Source organism: Neolamprologus brichardi, chromosome 15, assembly GCF_056152115.1.
Source record: "Neolamprologus brichardi isolate AB-2024 chromosome 15, ASM5615211v1, whole genome shotgun sequence".
NCBI lineage: Eukaryota > Metazoa > Chordata > Actinopteri > Cichliformes > Cichlidae > Neolamprologus > Neolamprologus brichardi.
In genome coordinates this window covers 23,479,938-23,506,154 of record NC_142118.1, presented here as the reverse complement: position 1 = coordinate 23,506,154, position 26,217 = coordinate 23,479,938, and the positions used below count along the sequence as shown (strand labels likewise).

Here is a 26,217-nt window from a genome sequence, read left to right as displayed (position 1 = left end):
TCATTCATAAACTTTGTTGATATAGAACAGGCTTTCGATGTACAGGAACAGGCTTTCGATGTACAGCAACAGGCTGCACAGGCTACCACCTGATCAGCTTTACATGTCTGAGACCCTGATGTCACCTCCTTGGTCAGAGGCCATCAGCAAAAAAAACCAGTGGGTTAGCTGTTGGTTAGCTCTGAGTGTGCTCCAGATCGATGTCGTGAGGTTCAGTCACCCTTTCGTTATTGATGACGTCCTTATTCAACTGTCAACCAAAGCTACGACAGTCCACAAGAGAAGCGAAGAAGAGAGTGCAGGAAGGGGGGAGTGGGTGGAGGCGAGTTTCAGGGCTGATTTGTGACAAAAGGATAATAGCAAGGGTTAAAGGAAAGATTTACAAGATGGTAGTGATAGCTGCTGTCATGTTTGGTTTGGAGATGGTGGCATTGACAAAAAGTCACCGAGCTGAAGAGTGAACAGCATGGACAGGACCAGAAATCGGGGACGGCTCAGGTTAAGCAGTTTGGACATGTGCAGAGGAGAGAGAGTAGATATATTTGGCAAAATGATGATGAATGAGGATGATGAAGATGGAGCATCCATGCAGGAGGAGAAGAGGAAGACCACAGAGGAGGTTCATGAATGTGGTGACAGAGGAGAATGCTAAAGTCAGATGGAGGCAGAAGATCGGCTGTGGCGACTCCTAAAGAGTTTCCCCAACCCAGCAGAATAGAAAACCATGATTTCCATCAGGTATTATTCTTAGAAATACGCCCATTGCTAGAAAACAGACACCTAATGGTCCTCCTGAAATCTCCACCTGTTTGTATGAATCTGAGCTCTGAAGAACATGTCACCCAGAGCAAGTGTGCCTCATAATTATCAGTTTTTGGACAACTATTGAGCTCTGTGGCACAAAGAATAGGAGGCTTTGACAGACACACACACAGTACTTGTTAGCAGACACGTTCTCTGTTGTTTTGGCTCCGCACATGCGACAAAATATAAACCGTTGCCACACTTCCTCTTTAAAACGCAAATTTAGAAGCTTGTGGTATCTGCCAAGAAACCTAGAGCCAATGTCATCCTTTCCTCTTGTCAGAAATTAATATTGCCGGCTCCCTTTGAAATCGATCAGTCCACCGTGGCCCGCTGAACACTGTTTCCATGGTCTGATGCTCGGCTAAACCATGGCAACGCGAGCCCTGCTGGAAGTGTGTCCTGCTGCAGGAGCCAAATAAACACATCGACTGGAATGTAGATGAAGGCATAGAGCTGATGTCACAGCGCCGTACCTGCTTCTCACACTGTCGGAAGGTTTAATTTGGAACTAATTTGTTTGTGCTGACAGAGCCACACATGTGTGATGCTGTAACGTCCATCTTCAGGACAAAGACAATGGTCAGTTTGAGCTTCAGGGTGTGACTGAGCTTTACCCGGCTGTGCTTAGACACAGCCCCTGTGTCTTTATCAGCTCTCACTGCTCACAGCAGCAGATCTTTACCTGGGCCTGAAGCTGCTCCGACCACACAATCTGTCGCCCACAGACACTGAATGTAAGGATCATTTAAACAGATGTTGTTACATTTTCTTGCAAATTTCTACATTTTTAAGTTGTCTCTGTGTGAAAGTCTCTGCTCTGCAGCTTTTGAATGAATCATAGTTTTATTACTTTGATCAGTTTGTATGGAAGAATGGATTCAGAGTGTTTTCTGGTATTCTATTTTACTTTATTTAATTTTATTGAGCCATTTGTTCTGTTTTATTGTGTTTTGTGACTTTATTTTTTTCTTTGCACTCTCTTTCTTTCTTGGGAATTCTTTCATTTTATTAAGCTACATTACTTATTTCAATATTTTGTTATGATCCATGTTATTGAGCTGGATTTTTACAGTACTCAGGCTCTGTGTTTTACTTTTTGTGATTTCCTTTTGTATTGTTGGTACTGTTTTTTTAGAATTTATGGGTTTTATCTACAAAAACAACCCATTAACATAAGAGGGTGAATAGTTTATTCTCATCCTGAAGGTCTCTGAATTTTGCGTGTCACAAAATGACTTTCCTACTGGAAACATTTTACTGATAGTGAGACAACCCGGGACCAAACAAACAAACTGAGCATGTTGTGACGCTGGTAATAATATTCATACAGTGAAGCCAAATACCGACAGAAGACCACAGGTGAAAAACACTAAATGTGGTAAATGAGGGAGGGATCGAACAAGAACAAGAGGAAGACCAGACCAGTGATAAATGCTGAGTGAAGATAATAAGACACAGGTGAAGTGTGACAGGATAACAGACTGGGAGAATGAACAAAGGCAAGTGTAGCAGATATCAAATGGTAGACTGCGTTGCGACGACAAACAGGCTGGTTGCAAAACTGGCTTTACAAAAACAACCCATTAACATGTGGATCCAAAAGACAAACTGCAGCAGCAAAATCAGTGGACACACACAGCAGCAGGCCTCGCTTCATCCCTGTTTAGCACAAGTGAAAAGCACACAAATGGGTGGAACAATGGATAAAAGGCAGTTTCAATTACTATTTTCCTCGTTCAAAGTAATCAAAAGCACTTTGGCGACCTTTAGCCCTAAGAACCAATACTTAGTAAAGTATGTAAGTAAGTAAGTAAGTAAGTAAAATTTATTTATATAGCACAGATATATATTATATTTCACAGATAAAAATCACAAAGTGCTTAACAATAAGATCAGACATACAAGTTAAAATTAATTAAAAGCCCGTTTGTATAAAAATGTCTTCAGCTGCTTTTTAAAGGAGTCAGTAGAGTCTAGACAGCGTAAAGACAACGGCAGAGAGTTCCACAGCCTAGGTGCCAGTGCCTGAAAAGCCCGATCCCCACGTGTTTTAAACCTAGTACGTGGGACCACCAGTAGCCTCTGACCTGAAGACCTAAGTGCTTGGGATGAAGCATGAGGTTTCAACAGGTCAGAGATATACTGGGGAGCTTCACCGTGCAGAGCTCTAAAAGTTACAACTAAAATTTTAAAATGAACCCTAAAATTTACAGGCAACCAATGAAGACAATCCAAAACTAGAGTAATGTGTGACCTCTTGTTTGTACCAGTTAAAAGTCTTGCTGCTGCAAGACTTGCATTCTGTACAGACTGAAGGCGATCAGAGCTGATTTGTTGAGACACGTAAAAAGACCGTTACAATAATCCAAACGAGAAGAGATAAAAGCATGAATAATCATCTCAAATTCTGCCTTTGACACCTGTAGTCTGAGTTTAGAAATGTTTCTTAGATGATAAAAACAGTTCCGGACAAGTTGTTTAGAGTGTTTCTCAAGAGACATTGAACTGTCAAATATAACACCTAAGTTTCTGAGACTCGACTGAAATGAAGGGTCTAAAAAACTGATATGCTGCCTAATTTCTGAGAGCATGTGATCAGGTGCAATAATCAAAGTTTTTGTTTTATCTGCATTTAACTGAAGGAAATTGTCATTTAACCATTGTTTGATTTCTGACAGACAATTATTTAAACAAGACAATTTATAAAACTCAGAAGCTTTGAAAGAACAGTACAACTGAATGTCATCAGCATAGAGATGATAAGAAATATTATTGTAACGTCTGATAATGTGGCCTAGAGGGAGTATATACAGCAAAAAGAGAATAGGACCTAAAACAGATCCTTGAGGTACCCCAGAAGGCAGAACTGATGTTTCCGACAGCACATGATTTATACAGACAGTAAAGGATCTTTCAGATAGATACGACATAAACCCTTTTAAAACAACACCAGTAATCCCAAACAAGTCCTTCAGCCTATTTATCATGATGTTGTGATCAACAGTATCAAAAGCAGAGCTGAGATCCAACATAACCAGAACGGTGTACTCTCCAGAGTCTGCTGCCATCAGAATGTCACTAGACACTTTAAGCAAAGCGGTTAAAGCAAAATACACTAAATTTAAACTTTTAGTACAGGGAGAAGAGCTATGTTTGTGGAGTCCATGCAACTCTGGCTGGGAACCCCCACACATGCAACATGTTTACTAGCGGCGTCCCACTGATTAATGCCCCACTTCAACAGTGAAATGTGGAACCTTAGTATTACGAAAATTCTATTTAAATAATAAAAAATAAAATAGAGACAATGCCATTTTGAGAAAGTTCACTCAGTACATTATATCTCAGCTATACAAGAAAACAACTGTTAAAATCCCTCATTATTCCAGAAGAAGTTCCCAGTTTGGAATAACAATTTCTAAATTAATTTTATACAGATTAAAATGATCTTTGCGTCACTTTATAGTTTGCTGTATGAATAATGAACTAACTGAAAAATTGAGCGTGGCTCTTGTTGAGAAAGGTCAGTGTTTTCTGCTCAGCCGGTATCACAGCTGATCAGCTCATTGAACCAAACTAAACATGGAATTAAAAATTATGTTTCTGAAGGATAACGTAGAATTACGCAGGTTAAAGGTTTGACATCCTGTAATAGACACACAATTCCACTTAATGGAGTTTTCCTGATTACTTATAAGCTCGATTGCAACCTGAATTTGTTTGAATGGTTCTATGAAATTCTCCTTGTTCACTCACTCATGTTTTGACCCCTCAGCCATGAAAGGCTGATAAGGGATTGTCGTCACCTTGCTGGGTGGACAGGCATCAGAGGGCATGGGACCCTAAGTTTTTGAACACGATAACTTGAGAACGAAGCAACGTGAGATTTTCAAATTAATAGCATAGATGCGTCTACTAAAAATCTTAGAGGAGTTTGAAGATCAAGGTCAGAGGTCAAGTTTTCTGAAAATCTTGTGAACTCAATAACTTAAAAAAAGGCAACGTAAGAATTTTAAATTCATGCTTTAGGTGCATCTACTAAGGCACGACCGCCAGTATTTTTGTGCTGCAGTTACTGCTCATGCTCTTGTGTTTGTCCAATGGTAAATTGGTACGTGGCTCACTATTAAAGCTGCTTTAGACTGCATTTAATCACTGTTGCTGCTGCAAGCCACTTTGCAACTTTCCTCTATCCCAGCTCCTCATTTCTGTTCATTGTGGGGTTCCTGCTGTTTCTTTTGTGGAACCTGTAGGCCCCAAAAGCCCTCAGATGTTTAGTAAAAAGTGCAGAATTTTCCAAAAGTAAAACAGAATTAGACTGAAGTACCTGAAAATTTTACTCAAACACAGCATTTTGAGTGGATTTCCACTGTTGAAACCAGCACTGAGTAAACTATTTCTGACACCTTTCCATCAGAAAATGATCTGAAACACTTCTTCCGCCTCCATCTGTCCTCGTTGCTGACGCATCTGAATCTGAAGCCTTCCAGCCATGCAGAAACCATCTTCCAGCAGCTCGTCAGGATTTCTGTGCAAACACAACCAGAAGAAGGGAGATACTGTACATTCACAGTAAATTATTCATCAGGACAGTGTTTTCACAAGCAGTTCATCACATAACAAAACCAATGCAAGACTGGAGCATATGTCAACAGACGACTGGAGGAGCTGAATACACACATTAACACGTCTTTCATCCATCCTCAGAGTCTGTGTGTGAATTCACGTCTTTCGTTGTCGTCGGCATGTTTTCGTTGTTTCGTGTCAAACAGATTCTGTTCAGCTCCTTTCTGTTTGTTTAGCAGTGGGATGCTTCGCTGAGCTTTACCTCGCCTACACACATCATCACTTCTTTTTTCTCCTCTTCTTGCAGCGTTTGGGTCATTTAGCTTCAATCCATCTCTCGTTATCAAACATGTGCTCATCTCTGAATGGGTCAGTGCACCTTACAAGAAGCAGCATGCACACCTCGAGTCATCGTGCAGGAATTAGACTCAATTCTTTTTACTGACAGATGCTCCGTGTGAGCGAGTGTCTAATGTAACAGCTCAAAAAATCTATTAAATAAAGGGGAAACCAATTAGAAAAGAGAATCATCATCTAAATCGGCAGCTCCAAGAAGCTTTGTAGTGAGTTCTGTCTCATTCGCCTCTCTGGTCCATAAATTTACTGATTTACTCTTACTGCTCTCGAAGACTGATTTTTGGCAGTTGTGCTGACCAGACTCCAACAGAATGCTCTGATAATCCATATCATGCTTTGTGCCAGCACCAAACTGCAGCGTCAGAACAAACCGAGGAGCACATTACTACTTCTCTCAATATTTTTTCTTTACAACAAATAGTCAAAGTTTTGCGCAGAGGTTTTCCTAACTCAACACCATCAAGAGCTTCCACAGAGTTTTGTGCATATTTGAAAAAAAATGGCTTAAGGGTTGAAGAAAATGTCTTAAATCTCATGACAGAGTTTGCAGCCAAGAGGTGAAGGTTGATTATATCTGTTCTGTCTGAGAGGGCTCAAGGAGGGGATTATGCTCAGCTGCAGATATCATGGATAAGGAGCTCCTCTTATACTTGTCTGATGTCTGTCTGCATTGTTGGGCAAGGTCAGGAATAGCTTGTCAAGGCCCAGTAATGTTACCGGTGGTCAGGTAAGTGAAAGGGGACAAGGAGGACAAGGAGAGCAGCACAGGCCATTGAGGAAGATTCTGAGAGAGGAGACAGTCCAGGTGAGTCAAATCCAAATTATTTACAGGGGTGTGTGTGGGTGGAGCAGACCAGCTAAAAGGAAACTTTCAGCCAGCAAGGAAACTATAGAGTGATGAGGTTAAGGAGAAGCAGGTTGTCCGGACTCCACCCAGAGGGATAGAGAATGCCTGCTCAACCCATTGGAGAGAGACAATACCAGAACAAAGGTACATGGGCATCTTCATGCTGGAACGCCAGGATGTATGACATGAAAAATCAGCTCACCCAACTGTATGATGCGTCAATCAGCCAGTCAAATTTAACTATTCATTAACTGATCATTCCAACCCACTTTAACCTGCATGTATCTCTGGCATCTCTCTCTTGTGTCTTGGATCTGAAACTTTTTTTTTTCAGCATATGGCTAAAATGCAGCCTAACTCTGACCCCAAGTGTTTCACTGGTGACCCGGTGGGTGAAAAACAACAAGGTCTCATGAGGATCTCAACAGTTATTAAATATCCAAACAGTCCATTATTCTGGTTACAGATGAAGAGTGGGATTATTCTAGCAGACACTGTTGGAAACCAGAAGCAGAGCTGAGTGAGGCTAAATGTTGTACTCGCATTGATTAGATAGACACAAACTTGCCTCTAAATGAGCAATAATGTAGCTGTTTGTGATAATAAGCAACTATTTCCTGACTTTTTCAAACCAGTCTGGAACTTTGTCAGTCGTCGTGCCCCCGCTCAGATTTAAAATTGGCTCCTTTGCTGCCATAACGTTCAGCCAAACAACCACTTAATGGTTTGTTTTTGCCTTAACAGGCTGGATGCTTGTTGGTCATGAAGCATTTCATTCAGACTCCAACAGTTCAGCAAAACATCAATCTTAAGCTGCATGAAATGTGCTGACAGCTTCTCAGAAACTTCCTGCTCCCCAAACTGTGGCCAAGTGGTGCATATTTATCCCTCAGCTAGAGACGTCTCAGGTGCAAAGAGAGGAAAGTTGTTAGCTATAAAGGCAGCAGAATTTAGCGCCAGTGAGGGCATAATAAATGGCTTTAATAGTTCCACCCAGTGTAGGTCATTACTTAAGGTGACAGCAGACAGAAGAGCAATGATTAAAATAATAATTCAGATTATGGACGAGAGAGGAAGCCTGTAGTCCCGGTGGGGCCAAGGATGGAGGTGAGGATGACACTTTACTGGGAAAAGGTAATGATTTCACTTTGTGCTGTCAGGAAATCATTACATTCACAGTGTGTGCTCACAGTTTCTCAATATTTAAATCCAGGAAGCTTAAAACTGGCTGCTGCAAGTTCCTCGTGAGCTTGATTAAAGCTAAATATTCTGAAATAAAAAAAAAACTTTCAGAGGAGAGAGTGAAGAAATACTGCATATACACTGAGAAAGATGCCTGGTGAACGATCATTTATACCACATTAATCATCTGCAAGTTACACCTTTATTAAAGACATTACTAAAAGAAGTTATACCCACGGTTAAACTAACACCACTGTCAGATACATGCTGCCTAACTAAGTCACAGCTCGCTGGCTGATCTATAGAAAATAAATGTAAATTATGCGTCTTTGATTTGGCTGAGTAATGTGTTCCAGGCCCCATCACGTCAGAGCGAGCACAGCAGCTCACATTCTCTCTCTCTCCACACACACCAACACTGTAAGTGCAAAATAAGAGCAAGCAGCAATCGTCAATAATATCAGCACCATGGACAGCAACCACGGCCAGGTTTAGGACAAACTAAACATTAAAGACAGCTGTGATGTCTCTAAGCATAGAACAAAAGAGAGACAAAAGAGAACACATGACCCACAGGTCAGCCTGTCGAAGACCTCATTAGTTTGTGAATTAACACTAATTAGCAGGTATCTATGTCAAAGCGCATTTCTGACTGCTGTTTGCTAACCAATCAAATTACACCTTCCATCCAAGTATGGTCACTTCCAGGTCTACAAAAACAAAATGAGTGATGTCACATTGTCATGTCCATCTTTGTATACAGTCTTTATTCATGTACCCTGGAGCGATAACGCCACTATACAACAGATAATTCTCTGACTTTCTAATTTATTTTTTATTTACGCAATAAAAGACATGTTTGATTGTGACCGGTTAAAGCCGAACACTTACCTGGATGGGTACAAAGTGTAGACTCCGCCCACACAAACCCTGCTGAAACCCAGCTGCTTCTTTCCAGAGCTTCGCACTCACAGCAAGGCGATTTATAACGTCACGTTTATTTTGATAATCGGCCAAACCGGCCACCATCAGGCCTTCAGCTGACGGTGATTCAGAGACAAACAGACCTTTTTGCATAACGGTCTCTGCTGTATTCGTGGTGGATGAAGGAAGAGGAGCTGAAGAGCAAGAAGAGGAGGAGGCAATGTGCGAGACAGACCGCTGGCCTGACAGGGTGGCCGCCGGCGAGGGCCTGCGCAGAGCGAGGCTGCAGAGTGGGTGTAATGATCGCCTCAGCTCAGGAAAACAAATCGGTGCTGCTGGCAAACAGAACTGAAGATGCTGTAAGAGGCAGCCTGAGGAGATCACGTTCAGGACCAGCTGGAAAAGAGCCGAGTGGGGAAACAAAAAGAGTTGGAAAGGAGCAATTACTATGTGAAACACAAAAACGTAATTATTAATGTTTATGTTTCCCCTAATTGCCCCAAAAAGATTAAATTATCTCTGTTATACAAACGTATTCCTCTTCTTCCTCTGCTTCCAGGCTCCATGCTAAGCTGGGTGAACAACATCCGACTCCAGCTCTGTGCTGAACACAAAGCTGTATTAGAAACTGCTCCTTTAGTCCCAAAATTACATGAAAACAAGCTGTTTTACTTGCCTGACGTTAAAGGCTCCCTGTGGAGTTATTGACCTCAAGTGTACTTCAGATTTAAATGAAATGCATCCAGCTTATTTGTTAGACCTCGAGGATATACTCTGTGTTTTGGCAAGTGTCTCTAAATGAAAGTTGGTTTTTGGTCTTGAGCTGTTTCTGGTACTCTGCTGCAGAGATTAATGAAGGAGGAAAGTGTGTCACTTTTGTTATGTTTGGGCAACAAACGATCAATTAAGCACCTCGTAAGTAAATCGCAGCCTGAAGGAGGTGGTGGGGCGGATGATGGGCACATAAAGCCCACCTTTTGTGGTTATTGCTAGCCAATAAAGAAAGAGGAAAAGCTGTTTTCAACTGCTCCTTTATTCAAACTACAGCAGCTCCACATGTTTGATTTGGCATTTTTGCCCTTCCTGATGCAATGTCAAAGGGATTCATTCCCTTCCACTCTACAGCAAAAGCATGACATGAATTAAAAACGGCCATTAAGAATTAAAGAAACGTGATGAAATCAAAGTAATTGTGTAGTAATCTCACCTGATATATATACAAGGTCCAAGCACAAGATTCAGACTCATTAGCATCATCCACCCTATCTTGTTATCACGTGTGTACATTATGTGCACCTGACAGGTCATTTACAAACATTTCAAACCACTCTGACCATCTTTTTCTACAACCAACAAATAGTCACCATCAAAGCAGCTGCATAATGAATTCATGTCAGTAAAATACTTCACTGAGCAACAAATGCTTTTAAATTATATTAAAAATGTGTATCAAAGGTCCCTTTTTGTCATGGTAATGCATCTTGTTCAGTTAAACCCATTAGCAAAGGTCCTGTGACTCTTACACGAGAAGTAGTTAAGCATTAAGCAGTCATTGTGCAGAAAATAAATCCAAAGCTGTGACTCCAGGAGAAAACACAAAGCCATCAGATGATCCATAAATTAAAATAAATTCTAGCTGCAGTTCGAGGTTAAGCATGAATATTCTTTCACCTGCTGAATTCAATTTCTGGGACCACATTCAGGTTTACAGAGTCCTTCCAGGGCACAGTCTCCATGTTTCCGTCCTCCTTTTATGAATTTGTAAATCCATCATTCCAGTACGGCTATGAATGCGCAGCGTGTGCCTCTGCAGTCTTTTAAGGTGGAAATCATCGGCGGCTGCCGTCAGGCAGCTCTCTGAACCTGGTCAATCTCATGGATCAGTTTGCAGAGGCCGGCCGGTCCCCTCAGCTCCAAAAACACCTCATTCCTCACAATTACACAGCTGCTTTAAAGCCTCGTATTGATGCGGAGGTCTGCTGGGAAAGACTCTGTCGAGTGTGAAAGCTTAATCAACTGTGTTTGTCTGCAGCATTGACAAAAGTCAAACTCGAGCCGTTACAATCAGACAGTTGGAGTTCTTTAAATGCTCGTTCATCACACGGATCACCGTGGAGGAGCTTCAGTGGTTAAGGCCATATTTGTGCACATTACCCACAACACACAGGCTTGTTCTCACACCAGTGTTTTTGTGTTTTCCTGCATTCTGTTTTACACCCATCCTGTAATTAGTGAGGAACTCAATATGTGCTGAATTATGAAGTCTTTACTGCAGACATCACGATCCATATCGAGGTTGGAAGTGCTAAATTACATTTGTTCTCATTACTGAAGCTGGGCATTTCCTCACATACATCAAAACTTTGAAACTAATAAAGAAAAAAGAAAGAGACAAGAAAGACGCCGTCAGGAGCATGAAGCGTCAATCCTTTGTCATCATTTGCTGCTTCGCCGGAGGCTTTTGGATCTCTGCCTTGTTTTGCCCCTCAAGCCTTGATCGATGCATCGACTGTGGAGTCACGGCGCAGAAAGCCGGTGAGGTCACGGGTGTGAGGCAGGAAGTGAACTGGGTATGTGCTCAGAGGTGAGCAGCTTCAAAGGGGCTGAAATCAAAGCAGAGACGAGAAATCTTCCAGAGAGGGCACACCTCCACCGAGGTGGCACACCTCCTCCTCCTCAAATAAATACTCAGAGACGCTTCAGGTAGAACTATGTGTTACTGCGAGCGCTTTACAGAGATGTAGATTTTTAATAAATATATAGTATTGAACTTACACGTCTCATTTAGACCTAGACCAGGCGGTGTTATTTCTGTCTCCTGCATTTGGTTGTGCGAATTAATCCACTGCTCACACATCCGTAATATGACAAGGTGAGCCTGTATTGCGGCTGATCAGTCTCAAACTTAAACACAATAGATCCAGAGAAATCCATAATCTAAAGAGCCAGGAGTTACCATGAAACAAGCTGGGCATACACTGTGCAATTTTTTCAGTCGCATTATTCAGCTCCTGCTCACACTGTACTATTGAATCGCAGGGGTTAGAAGTTTGTAGGTCACGATGCAGGGTCTCACACTATACAGCCCGATGCTCTGATGCGACCTGAGTGCTCAAACTGTGCGTCCATAACATGAAGCTTATAACACAAAATCTGTCTCTCACTCTCCCTCTCTGTCTTTCATTCACACAGACACACACATCACCACCATCAACTTTGTTAAATTGCTAATGAAAAACTTTGACCAGGCAGCTGCAATTGAGCAGCAATGTCCAACTCTTTTCACGGTTATTGCGGTCGTGACAATTTTGTGAGGCCACAGGTTTGGATGAGCTTGTTCTGCAAGTTGGGCCTCCATCGCTTGTGTCCAGATCACACGCTGCACTGCTGTGCTACTCTGTCTTTTTCATTTCCATTTCTGTGTTTGTGCATGTGCAGTGTGAGAGGTTGCGTTAAATTGGCTCGTGGCACTGCTTCAGCAGTGCAATACCCTCACGAGGGGCGACCAGGATTTCAAACAGGTTTTATTTTCTTGCGACCATACCATTGCTGTTTGTATACTGTTTGTCATGTATACTACATGATGCACGTAATTAAGGTGAAACTTGGGCTGCTCCCCAAAATGGTTGCATGACTGAAAAATCATCTCAAAATGGGCTAAAAATCGCACAGCGTATGCCCAGCTTTAGACAGCAGTTACACATCTGCAGTACACAAACAAAAAGAGAATGCAGGGGGACACGAGATAAGTTTATAAAAATGTGCTTGTAAGGAGCTTCATCTCTTCAGGCAAAGCAGAGCGGCCCTAACAGTAAAAGTTGGGTCACCTTTAGATTTATAAGGCTGTGAGACATCTCATATGGAGTCAACATATGTGACCTAGAGCTTGAGACAGACCACAAAGTGCTTTAAAACTGGTCAGCAAAATCTTAAAATCAATGAAAACACAAATCGATGGAAGTCTGGACCATGATGTAATGCCATCTTGAACGACCAGTAAGTAACCAAGCTGCTGCATTCTGGACCAGCTGGAGACACAAAGTGACCAGAGAGCTGCGGCCTACAGAAAACAAACGCAATGGAAACAGTTTTAAGAGCAGATTTTGGAAGTATTGGTTTAATTTTTGCAGTGTCCAACTTTTCTGACGTGTGGTTCAAAGGTCAGGACTGAGTCCAAACATAGCCCTGAGTAGGGATGGGTATCGTTTAGGTTTTATCCGATACCGGTGCCAAACCGGTACTTTTGAAACGGTGCCGGTGCTTAAACGGTGCTCAAACCGGTGCTTAAAGAATGGAGAACACAAAATTGGTCCAAAAACCTCTCATGTTCAGCTGTTTTTTTGTAAAAAGATAACAATGTTAGCCTTTTCTGCAGCTATGGGGCATATATAGCATCACTCTTGGCTGGAAGCAGTGCTTAAACAATGGAAAAAACACAAACTTTGTCCAAAAACCTCTCATGTTCAGCTGTTTTCCACTTTTTCTTTGGTCATTTTAGCCTTTTTGGCCAGGGTGAAGGGAGTATCTGCCATCAAACAAGAAGACAGCCGCATGTAGCTATGATGATGTTTGCTAGTTCACCTTACATGCATTAATGTAATGTAGGCTGCTGAGTTTGCATATTTTGCTGTGAAGTACAGCCAGACTTTTGACCGCGTACCTGGACCCGCCTACTATACTCGGAAACGTAAAATGATTGGCTAGAATCTAAAGTGTATCACAGCTCAGGACAAAAAAAAGCACCGAAATAAAGCACCGAAATGTGCGCTGCTTTTTGGTCTGGTTACTACCGTTTATGACAGAACTGGTGCCATCATGGCACCGGATACCGGTACCCATCCCTAGCCCTGAGTTTCAGGAGGTGGGGTTCAAATTGTCATATAAGGGCCTGTGGACACTTTCAGAACAGGTGATGTGGTCTGGATGACACACAAGAGAGTTAAATACACGTTTCTTGGGGAATGACAGTCCAGTAATATGTCCATATAGAAGGCATCATAAATCCAGCAGCTAGAGGCACACAAGGAAACATACTGGAAGAATAACAGATGCCGTGACAAAGACATTATCAGTCAACGCCCGGGGGGACACAGATGAAAACAATTAAGACAACAGGCAGGGGAAGTGAAACTGGACACAGAAATGAGAAAATAAACTCCATCTACAGCTCATGTTACTAGCTAGGCTTTCACGGTATTCAAGGTTCAGTGGTAAGTACATCTGCGTAAGGTATAAAAGTGGAAAGAGACATTATTATTGTGACACTGGACCCCCAAACGCACACACACACCAGCGTCAAGGTCAAGCGACAGCTCTTTTATTGGTGGCAACACGTGTACACACACACTGCAGTTTTTAGCTTCTCAGCCCAGGACACAGATACTCCTGGATGGCTGATGGCTGCCGCACTCTTTTCCTGCTCGGCTCTTACTGTCCAAAAAGAGAAACACACAGTCAATCAATGTGGCCGATCACACCTGTTCCAACCCATCCCCGGAGCCTGCCCCTGCAGCTCACTGTGTCACCCCTCCTCTGCAACAGGCAAGAGACCACACAAGCATCTAAATCCAGTTGTTAAGTGATGACATATGAACCCTGCTTCCGGGTCCAAACATCTCTGCATTTATTTAAGCTGTTTTGTTTTTAACATGTTTTAATGATTTTTATCTTGTTCTATTAATCTGAACAAGCCCTAAAAAAAGTCAGTGATCACTGTCGGACTCGCTCGGTCTTTATTACCACTATTCATCAGCAGCACGTTTTAAAGCTCAGTTTTTAAAACCTTACAAAGTAACTACAGCCCAGCCCATGCAGCAGTATATTAATGACTAACCTCGTATTGTGGATGGATTATCTCAGTTGTTCTCCTGGCTGACGTTTGGTCCGTTTACAGCATCCTGCTATGTGATTGCATTTGTCCCTAACCATCGGGAACCCTCACATTAGCTTTTATCTAGTGGAAAAAAGTTAGCGTTCATCCTCCAGCTTCAATGTGTTTATATTATGCTAACTATAGCTGTGTAGCTCGCCACTACGTTGCACATCAATATATACCAGCAGTAAGCACATGGTATATCATCTTTAGATGGAAACTAGTAAGCTAACTCTGTGCTTACTAGCTAACTCTATTAACCTTCATAAATCCTATTTTCATGGATGCCTGGATTTTAAACTTAATGTTACACCTGGTAAAGCAGCAACGCTGATAATTTTATTAAAGATGAAAGAATTTAGACAGTTTTTAACTCTCACTGATGCCGCAGTGTTCATTTGACTTTGGGAACTGAAGCAGAGTTTGGACCGGCTAATGACGTCAGACTTAAAGACCGGAAAGAAAATAAAATAGGGCTTAAACTCAGACCTTACCACAGGTAACATGAGCTGTAGATGGTGAATAATTACCTGATGTGACTGAGGAGGTTCACTCTCTCTTAAAAGGCTAAAAAAAAAATTCTGAATGCTGTGATTTTAATTAAAATTGGTCCCAAATATTTCTTCCTCAGCTTTCCTGCAATAGTGTCCTTTGGTGGTGGTGACGCAGAAAAAGCAGAAAAAAATAGTCTAAAACATTTATGGAAAACCTGAAATTTGCCAGTGCACACGCTACTACCTGAGATGATTTTTCAGAAGCAAACAGGACATAAAGAAACCTAATAGAAGCCATCAGGAGCTAAAACGATCTGATGGTAATGGAAGCAAAATGGAACTTCAAAAAATGTTCACATCAGGAGAAAATTGCAGCTGTAAAACAAGTTTAAATCCATTTGTTTCAGATAATTTCAGGATATGAACGTAGAAATCGTTTTCACTTTAACCTGGTAATTCTGAAGGAAAACTGTACAAGATATTACAACACTGAATGAGTCAAAGTCCAGAGCCCAGCACGAGGCATGACGAATGCACCGCAAACATGCAGATCATATTTTAATGTGTCCGAGATGACCTTCAAACATTCCATCAAATTAAACTAAAGCTGCAGCTGAGCATCCTTTAATTTCCCCCAGAAATGAAGGAAATGAAGGAACATGCTACTACAAGGGATTTTGAGCTGATGAGTAACTTCACACTCTGCTGAGTTATTGACTTTCTGTCTGCTCCTATCATTTTATACTGACTGTGCTTGTTATTGATCGAATTATGTGCTTTTCTGGCCCTTCAATGGTGAGCCATTGTGCACTCAGTGTTTCCCCGCTTCAGGCCGAGTGACCTCAGGAAAGGACTGAGAAACTCTGAAGAGGAAAACCGTGAAATTTACGGCGTAACCTTTTTTTCACAAAATGATTCTCTATCTGAGTATTGGCAGTTTTGTGGCAAATGTTTTGCATTTGGGAAGACAAAGTGAGCTCTGGGTTAATGGGAGAAGCTGCCTCTGCAGCAGGGAACTACGATCATGTTTAAGAATAAAAACAGAAATTGGTTTTGACAGTTCACTTCAGCGGCTCTCTGAAAATCAAAGGTCAGGTCCCACAGCTTGTTTTATTTCACCTCCTACAAAATTCACAATCCCACAGCCCTATGCTGTCTGGGCTGTTCTCTTAACCTTTATTTGTCTGCTGATGTAGGATAAAGTGAGACAATCACTCAGTGCTGTTGTGTTTGTCACGATTCAACCTCTAGTCCCTGCGCACAGCATGTGGTGATGCACTGTAACCAAAGGGGAAGCAAACCTTAAAGCACCGCTGCATCACCTCTGTGCCAAGCAGCCACCGCGTCAGCTGACACCCGCACGGGGATAACAGATACACCTGAACTCCGCCCACACAGGTGTATCTGTTATCCCCATGTTGGTGTTGTTCCTGTATCGTGATAATTAATATTGGTCCAGGTGATCATGTTTCCACGATTAGTTCAGGTGGCCCTCAGAGGGAATGTTCAGCCCCTCTTCAGCATCCTTGGCACCACATTAGTGCCAACAGAAGGCTAAAGTCCCAGTTTGCTCTGTTCGGTGGTGATTTGTGGTTTGCTGCAGACAAGTAAGCAAATCATTTCACTTGTTGTTATTCTCCTCATTGTCAGTCAGTGATTTGTTCACTTTACTTTCTGTGATCTGGTAGTTTTATGAATGGATCATGGTTCCAGTTTTCATGTATTTATTTACTTTGTATTTGTTTACTTTGTGCAGTCGTATGTTACCAAAAAAAAGTTTAAATGTCCAACGGATATCCGTTCTAGTCTTTACTAAGGTTTCAGGGTGGATCTTATGTTGCTCTAACCAAACCGCTCTGGTTTTACCCTCAGGTTGTTAATACAGGGCTAACTTAGCATAAGCCCAGCTGGTACAGCTGTTTTTACTTTGAAGGGGCATTTTTTAGTGCGTCTTGTTGCTTCCTGCCTTTGTTCTTTTTCCTTGTTTGTGTTTATGCACCCTGCCTTGTTGCCCATTCTGCCCTCGTGAAGCTTAAGGGTGTCAATGAATGCTGAGTGTTGTGTTGGAAGGTTCCTGGTAGTCTCTGCACATATGGTCATATTCTCCAAACACTCAAGAAAGGTGCTTCAGTGCTTCCTCCGTTACCTGCATTTCACTAGCAGGGACCACTCCCTTGGTAACGATGAGCAATGAGGGATGAGGAAGTGTGATTAGTGCTGCGGTTTGGGAAAGGGCTTGAAGGGGACTGGTGACGGCTCTCGGGCCGGGCAGAACCCCCAAAGATGGCATCCCCTGCAGGAGCAAAGACTGGGCATAACGGAGGTTTTGGAGAATGTTGTGAATGTATACCAGGTAGGCTTGTGATGACCATCGACCCAGGAGCTTAAATGAGTGGTCAGGGATTCCTTTGTGGGAGGCAGAAGTCACGACGCCGGTGAGAAAGGGATGGCCAGGGAAGTGATTTGGAGGAATCCCAGAAGACGAGGGCGCTTGGCGAAAGTGTGAAAGGGGCCATGTCCTGATTGGGGCGTGGCCAGATTCGGTGATGAACGGAGGATCTGAAGGTAAGGTGTGCTGAGATTTTCTGAGGTCAAGGTAAAGGGTTAGTCGTTCAAAGGGTCTTAAAGGAGAGTATGTAGGCATGGTGCTACCCGATTGATTGATTTGCTTCGTTTGAGGATGAAAATGAAGCAGTCTTCGGAGTCTGGGTGGATGGCACTCGTGAAGAGTCAGATGGAACTTCGAGGATGAGGGAATTCGGAACAGCGTAAGGCCAAAGAGGCAAGCAGGAACATGGCTTAGAGTGTGCGTGCCAGGAAGTAGTCACTATACTTCAGCCGGAGGGTAGAGATGCAGCGATGCAGACGATCTGAAGTTAGGGGTAAGCGGTGTAGGGTCGTGGCAGGTGACTGACGCTGGAGACTTTTGATGAGTAGTGATATCTGGACCGCTGGCCTTGATCATGTGGTGGCAGAAGCCCTCAAAGCTGGAGGAGAAGTCCTTGTCATACGTTTACACAACAACCGAGAATGAGAAAACTACCGGGGCATCAACTTACTCTCCATCGTTGGCAAGGTCTTTATGAAAATAATTCAATCACACCTTCAAAAGCACCGTGAGATGACCAGCTGGGAAGAACAGGCCGGGTTCCGACCCGGACGAGGCTGCAGCGACCAGATCTTCACCCTACGTTGATTCATGGAGGAACGGATCAGATGCGGACGCCGGACAGCCATCACCTTTATTGATTTCAAGTCTGCGTTTGATTGCATCGACTGGCCGGCTTTGTGGAGGGCTTTGGCAGCCGAACACATACACGTGAAGATCATCGAGCTACTACAAACCGCCTACATTGGCTCGACCAGCCAGGTACGTATTCATGACGAAGTGTCCGAAGAATTCCCCATCAGGACAGGGGTTCAGCAGGGCGATGTGGTGTCACCGCTGTTGTTCAACATCGTCATCGACGCGATAATGCGCAAAGCATTTGAGGGCTGCCGTGGAGTCCAAGCCTCGGCCGATCGATTTATCACCGATCTAATGTTCGCTGACGATAGTGCTATTTTTGCAGAAGACGACACCGAGGCAACTCACATACTCTATGACATGGCCCGGCACTCCAAACCATATGGCCTCAAGGTTAACGCCGAGAAGACCAAAGTCCTGACCACCGACGGCTCACCAGCGATCGTCCACCTCGACGGTGTGCAGATCAAACAAGTCCAACAATTTAAATATCTGGGTTCCCTTGTCGAAGAGAGGAAAGTGGCATCATCAGTGGAGATAAGCTCCAGAATTGGGCAGGCGGCGGCAGCATTGGCTTCCCTGCGCTGGTGTGTCTGGAAGAAGAAGAACATCTCATTGGCGACAAAGATCTGCCTTTACCGAACCCTGATCCTGCCCATTCTACTTTACGGCGCGGAGACATGGACAATGCTCAAACACGACCTGAGCAAGCTCGGAGTTTTCCAAATGCGTTGCCTTAGATGCGTTCTCGGCGTTTCCCTTCACGACCGTCATTCAAATGACACCATCCTCACCAGCTGTGGCAGCCAACTGACGATAAGCGACCTAATTCAGTGCCGCCGACTCCATTGGTTTGGCCACATTTGTCGAATGGACCCGAGCCGCTACCCCCATGGCCTACTCTAGTTGACCCACCCCACCGATTGGAGGGTGCATCGAAATGCACCAAAGAAGACATGGATGAAACAAATCCAGGATGATTTGAAGGCCCTTCGACTTGACCTCGAGCAGGCAAGAACCATCGCCTTAGATCAAAAAGCGTGGAAGATAATCGTTGGTCAAGCAAGAGAACCTGCGGCACCTACAGCAGCGTACTGGTTGTGCGGCAGACCACCGCCGCTGGTCGCCCGCTAAGGACAAGAAGAAGTGATATCTGGAATGACTCAATGTTTGGGCATGGTGAACCTGTGAGCAGTTTGGCAAGGAAATTTATGCCGCTTTATGGAGGGAATTTTGATGCTCTGGAACCGGAAGGCATGGATATAAAGCTGGAAACTGTTGCAATGTCGAATGACGGGAAGGGCAGGTTGGAGTTTTGATGCAATGAACGGAAGCTTGCTATGAGGCTATTTAAAATCGCTTCTTGGGAGATGCTGATGAGTTCTGCGATGCTGGGGTTTAGATCTTGAACGTCGTGGCTGAAAATGGAGGAACTGGGGTCGGAGCTGCCTCTGCGTGGGGCGCCAAGGCTCTGAATGTCTGGAGGGAGAGTCAAGACACGGAGTCGGCAATGGAATTGAAGCGGCCTGGAATGTGTTCTGCTCTGAATAGGAACTGATGGGTGACTGATAGCCACGTGAGCCGCCGCATGAGGGGCATGATGGAAGGAGAGTTGCTTCGGCCTTTGTTGATAATGTCGACTACGGCAAAGTTGTCTGACCGAATGAGGATGGATTTTTTTTGACCATTCGTGGCCCCACAGTAAGGCTGCGATGACTACCAGGTAGATTTTGTAAACAGCTGATGAAGGCAGGAACCGATCGTGGATATATTTACGGAACTCGGGAGGCCAAGCTGAAGAGAACAACCTTCGGCCGTAATAGCCCCCAAAGCCGGCAGAAGGGGCGGCATCTGTGAAGAGCTGAACGCCATCGGGGTGGGACAGCTGATCATTGTAGAAGAAGGTGATGCCGTTCAAGTTGGCGAGCAGAAGTTGCCAGAGTTCGGCCCTGGAAGAGCTGTCCAGTCAAGGAGTGACGGTTTAGATGCAGCGAGTGAAAGCAAGTGAGAAGGAGCGGCCTTGAGGGATGATGCGTAGAGCGAAGTTCAAGTGTCCCAACAGGGAGAGCAGCTGTCGTTTAGAGCAAGTGGGAGCGAGGAGAAAGTTTGGGAGGAGAAGGCCTTGAAACGTTCAGTGTCGAGGGTTATTCCGAGGAACTCCAGGGATGTCAAAGGTCCCTCTGTTTTCTCTTCCGACAAAGGAACGCCGAGTTCGGAGAAGACTAACCTCAGAGTGGTTAAAACTGCTGGCTAAGGGTAAACGTAAATTCAGTAAAATCATAATTCACGTCGGCAGTAATGACACCCGGTTACGCCAATCGGAGGTCACTAAAATCAATATTGAATCGGTGTGTAACTTTGCCAAAACAATGTCGGACTCTGTAGTTTTCTCTGGTCCCCTCCCCAATCAGACCAGGAGTGACATGTTTAGCCGCATGTTCTCCTTAAATTGCTGGCTGTCTGAGTGGTGTCCCAGAAATGATGTGGGCTTCATAGATAATTGGCAAACCTTCTGGAGGAAACCTGGTCTTGTTAGGAGAGATGGCATCCATCCCACTTTGGATGGAGCAGCTCTCATTTCTAGAAATATCGACAAATTTATTAAACCCCTCAAAACATGACTATCCAGAGTTGGGACCAGGAAGCAGAGTTGCAGTCTTACACGCCTCTCTGCAGCTTCTCTCCTCCTGCTACCCCCCCAAAAACCCATCTCCATAGAGACTGTGTCTGCTTCCAAAAAGACAAAAAACAAACTAAAAACCAGCAACAAACAACTTAAACATTTACAAAGAAAGAACAATACAGTATCCACATCTGAACCAAAGAGTAAAACAGTGAAATGTGGATTATTAAATATTAGGTCTCTCTCCTCCAAGTCTCTGTTAGTACATGACTTAATAATTGATCAACAAATTGATTTACTCTGCCTTACAGAAACCTGGTTGCAGCAGGATGATTATGTTAGTTTAAATGAATCAACACCCCCGAGTCATTCTAACTACCAGAAATCTCGAAGCACAGGTCGAGGGGGCGGTTTGGCAGCAATTTTTCACACCAGTCTATTAATTAATGAAAGACCAAGACAGACTTTTAATTCATTTGAAAGCCTGATGCTTAACATTGTCCACCCCAGCTGTGAAACTCAGAAACCAGTCTTACTTGTTATCATCTATCGTCCACCTGGGCCTTACACAGAGTTTCTGTCTGATTTCTCAGACTTTATATCTAATTTAGTTCTGAGCTCAGATAAAATAATTATTGTGGGTGATTTTAACATCCATGTTGATGCTAAAAATGACAGCCTCAACATGGCATTTAATCTGTTGTTAGACTCAATTGGTTTCTCTCAAAATGTAAAAGAACCCACCCACCACTTTAATCACACTCTAGATCTTGTTTTAACATATGGCATAGAAACTGAACATTTAACAGTGTTTCCTGAAAACCCTCTCCTGTCTGATCATTTCTTGATAACATTTACATTTACAATAATTGATTACGCAGCAGTGGAGAGTGGACTTTATCAAAGTAGATGTCTTTCTGAAAGCACTGTAACTAAGTTTAAGAATATAATCCAGCCACTGTTATCATCGTCAATGCCCTGTACCAACACAGAGCAGAGCAGCTATCTGAACGCTACCCCAACAGAGGTTGATTATCTTGTTAATAATTTCACCTCCTCACTACGTACGACTCTGGATACTGTAGCTCCGGTGAAAACTAAGGTCTCTAATCAGAAGTACCTGACCCCGTGGTATAATTCTCAAACACGTACCCTAAAGCAGATGACTCGTAATCTGGAGAGGAAATGGCGTGTCACAAATTTAGAGGATCATCATTTAGCCTGGAGAAATAGTTTGTTGCTTTATAAGAAAGCCCTCCGCAAAGCCAGAACAGCTTACTACTCATCACTGATTGAAGAAAATAAGAACAACCCCAGGTTTCTCTTCAGCACTGTAGCCAGGCTGACAAAAAGTCAGAGCTCTTTTGAGCCAACCATCCCTTTAACGTTAACTAGTGATGACTTCATGAACTTCTTCACAAATAAAATTTTTATCATTAGAGAAAAAATTACCAATAATCATCCCACAGATGTAATATTATCTACAGCTACTCTTAGTTCCATTGATGTTAAGTTAGACTCTTTTTCTCCAATCGATCTTTCTGAGTTAACTTCAATAATTACTTCCTCCAAACCATCAACGTGTCTTTTAGACCCCATTCCTACAAAACTGCTCAAAGAAGTCCTGCCATTGATTAATTCTTCGATCTTATATATGATCAACCTATCTCTAATAATCGGCTATGTACCACAGGCCTTCAAGGTGGCTGCAGTTAAACCTTTACTTAAAAAGCCATCTCTAGACCCAGCAGTCTTAGCTAATTATAGGCCAATCTCCAACCTTCCTTTCATATCAAAAATCCTTGAAAGAGTAGTTGTCAAACAGCTAACAGATCATCTGCAGAGGAATGGTTTATTTGAAGAGTTTCAGTCAGGTTTCAGAGTTCATCACAGCACAGAAACAGCTTTAGTGAAGGTTACAAATGATCTTCTTATGGCCTCTGACAGTGGACTCATCTCTGTGCTTGTCCTTCTTGACCTTAGTGCAGCATTCGATACTGTTGACCATAATATCCTGTTAGAGCGATTAGAACATGCTGTAGGTATTACAGGTATTGCACTGCAGTGGTTTGTATCATATCTATCTAATAGACTCCAATTTGTGCATGTAAATGGAGAGTCCTCTTCACACACTGAGGTTAATTATGGAGTTCCACAGGGTTCAGTGCTAGGACCAATTCTGTTTACATTATACATGCTTCCCCTAGGCAGCATCATTAGAAGACATAGCATACATTTTCACTGCTATGCAGATGACACCCAGCTCTATCTGTCCATAAAGCCAGATAACACACACCAATTAGTTAAACTGCAGGAATGTCTTAAAGACATAAAGAGTTGGATGGCCACTAACTTTCTGCTTCTTAACTCAGATAAAACTGAGGTCATTGTACTCGGCGCTGAAAAGCTTAGAAATATGGTATCTAACCAGATTCTTACTCTGGATGGCATTACCTTGGCCTCCAGTAACACTGTGAGGAACCTTGGAGTCATTTTTGACCAGGATATGTCCTTCAACGCACATATTAAACAAATATGTAAGACTGCGTTCTTCCATTTGCGCAACATCTCTAAAATTAGAAATATCCTGTCTCAGAGTGATGCTGAAAAACTAGTTCATGCATTTATTACTTCCAGGCTGGACTACTGCAATTCATTATTATCAGGATGTCCAAAAAACTCACTGAAAAGCCTTCAGTTAATCCAAAATGCTGCAGCAAGAGTACTGACAGGGACTAGAAAGAGAGAGCATATTTCTCCTGTTTTGGCTTCCCTTCATTGGCTTCCTGTTAAATCCAGAATTGAATTCAAAATCCTGCTCCTCACATACAAGGTCTTAAATAATCAGGCCCCATCTTATCTTAATGACCTTGTAGTACCATATTACCCTATTAGAGCACTTCGCTCCCACTCTGCAGGCCTACTTGTTGTTCCTAGAGTATTTAAAAGTAGAATGGGAGGGAGAGCCTTCAGTTTTCAGGCCCCTCTTCTGTGGAACCAGCTTCCAGTTTGGATTCGGGAGACAGACACTATCTCTACTTTTAAGATTAGGCTTAAAACTTTCCTTTTTGCTAAAGCATATAGTTAGGGCTGGACCAGGTGACCCTGAATCCTCCCTTAGTTATGCTGCAATAGATGTAGGCTGCCGGGGGATTCCCATGATGCATTGAGTTTTTCCTTTCCAGTCACCTTTCTCACTCACTATGTGTTAATAGACCTCTCTGTATTGAATCATATCTGTTATTAATCTCTGTCTCTCTTCCACAGCATGTCTTTTATCCTGTCTTCCTTCTCTCACCCCAACCGGTCGCAGCAGATGGCCGCCCCTCCCTGAGCCTGGTTCTGCCGGAGGTTTCTTCCTGTTAAAAGGGAGTTTTTCCTTCCCACTGTCGCCAAAGTGCTTGCTCATAGGGGGTCATATGATTGTTGGGCTTTTCTCTGTATCTATGAAGCGCCTTGAGGCGACATTTGTTGTGATTTTGCGCTATATAAATAAAATTGAATTGAATTGAATTGAATTGAATTGAATAGAGTGGATAACCCGTGAGCTGGTGGTGACGTGTGAGGGGAGATGACTAGGAAGTCGTCGAGCAGGTGAACCAAAAAAGGCAGCTTATGGTTGTTAGAGAGGATCCAACATCGAGCTTCAGAGAGTGAATCAAAGAGCTTGGGGCTGCTTTTGCAACCGAAGGTCAGTCTGACGGCAAAATAGTAGGCATCCCTCCATTTGACTCCAAACAGGTGCCAGAAGTCGGGGTGAATCGGCAAGACCTTGAAGGCACTTGTGATGTCAGCTTTAGAGAGCCATGCGCCTCTGCCGGCGAGTTTAATGAGAGAGATGGCATGGTTCACTGTTGAGTACTTGAGAGAGTAGTCGTCGCTGGGAATGAGGCTATTTATGCTTGGAATCTGACTGCCATGGAGAGCAGAAAGATCGATGATTATGTGCTTTTTTCCTGAATATTTCCTGGTGGCGATGCACAGAGGGTTGATGCGAAAGAGAGGGAAGGGAGGTTCGGGAAAGGTCCGATCATGAAACCCTCCCTGACTTCCTTGGCGAGCGGGCTGTCGACGGTTTCTGGGTCTTTGAGTGCTGACTGCAGGTTATTGCAAGTGCAAGAAACCAAATGCTGGGCGATGGTCCCTGGGTGGAAGCCCTCCAAGAAACCTTTTATTAAGAAGTTGACGAAGTCTGGGTTAGGGTGATTTTGTAAGGCAACTTTTAGTGCTGGAATGTAGATGGGTGTGGAGGCTGACGGAGCTAGCCATGGCTTGGTGGGGTTATGGGGGCAAGCGGGTCGGAAATGGCTGCCGCCGCAAAAGGAGCAGCAGTGAAGATAGCGGCGTTGAGACAAGGAACAGCTGGAGTCGTTGAAGTTATTGCAAATGGTACGGCCTCCGAGGTTCGTGATGTGCCTGCCCCGCCCGTCTGAATCGTGAGGCAAAGGCATGCTGGGGGTGGAGATTGTGGGTTTAGAAGGTTCTGGTACAGGAGCTGGGGTCAAGCGGGAGAGAACGGAAGGACAGCACGAGGGCTGCGAATCGTTTTGGGCTGGGACTATGCAGGCGGAAGCGGGATGTGGGGGGGGGCGCCTCACAACTTGCAGGAGAGGGATGAACGGGCAGCGAAGACGCGGCAGTAGATTTCCTGATCGAGACTGCCCCAGAAGGTGTCTTGGTTAAATTGCTGAAGGCGAGCAGCTTCCTGAGAAGCAAACTGGATGTGGTACTGATAGAATCCGGTGCCGCCGAATTGTAGCGCGAGGTCGAGAACAATGGTCAGATAGGAGTCAAACTCTGGTCTTGGGGAGGGAAAAGCGGTGCAGAGGACGTCTCTGTATAACGAGAAGGCTAGAGCAAACTTGACCGGGGTGAGCTCTTTCGTCTGAGAAGGGGCCGCACCATGTATAATAATGCGTGGGAGGAGCAGCTGAGGAGGGAGCATGCGGAGTGGTGGCGAGCTGCGGCTGTAGCTGACTGGGTGAGGCTGAAAGGAGCGAGGAAGCATTGTTAACGGAAGCGCTAGCTTCATTTGTGTCCGGAAGAGAATTAACTGTGTTCGGTGAATGAGAGCGGGAGCGGTGAAATGTTAAGAAGAAACTGAATAATGTAGCCTTGTTATCGGATCAATGAAAGTGAATGCCCCTCTCTTTCAGGGCTCGTTGGAGACGGGCGACAGTAAAGTCGGAGATATTCGTGGGCAAAGAAGCTTCGGGAGACCTCACCGGTGCGTGGGAACGGCGACGCGACCTTGGAGTTGAACGCTGAGATCAATTGTATTTCCGGGAAGCTCCGCGG

General features: G+C 43.8%; 1 protein-coding gene across 1 annotated transcript; it reads right to left on the bottom strand.

Moving 5' to 3' along the window:
• Nucleotides 1-19,694: 19,694 nt before the first annotated feature.
• LOC118454386 (uncharacterized) lies at nucleotides 19,695-25,927 on the bottom strand. Its single transcript, XM_087852511.1, is given in 6 exon segments — nucleotides 19,695-19,976; nucleotides 19,978-20,414; nucleotides 20,417-20,546; nucleotides 24,469-25,016; nucleotides 25,313-25,414; nucleotides 25,525-25,927. Coding segments are annotated over 6 exon segments (1,902 nt in total).
• Between the last annotated feature and the right edge of the window lie 290 nt (nucleotides 25,928-26,217).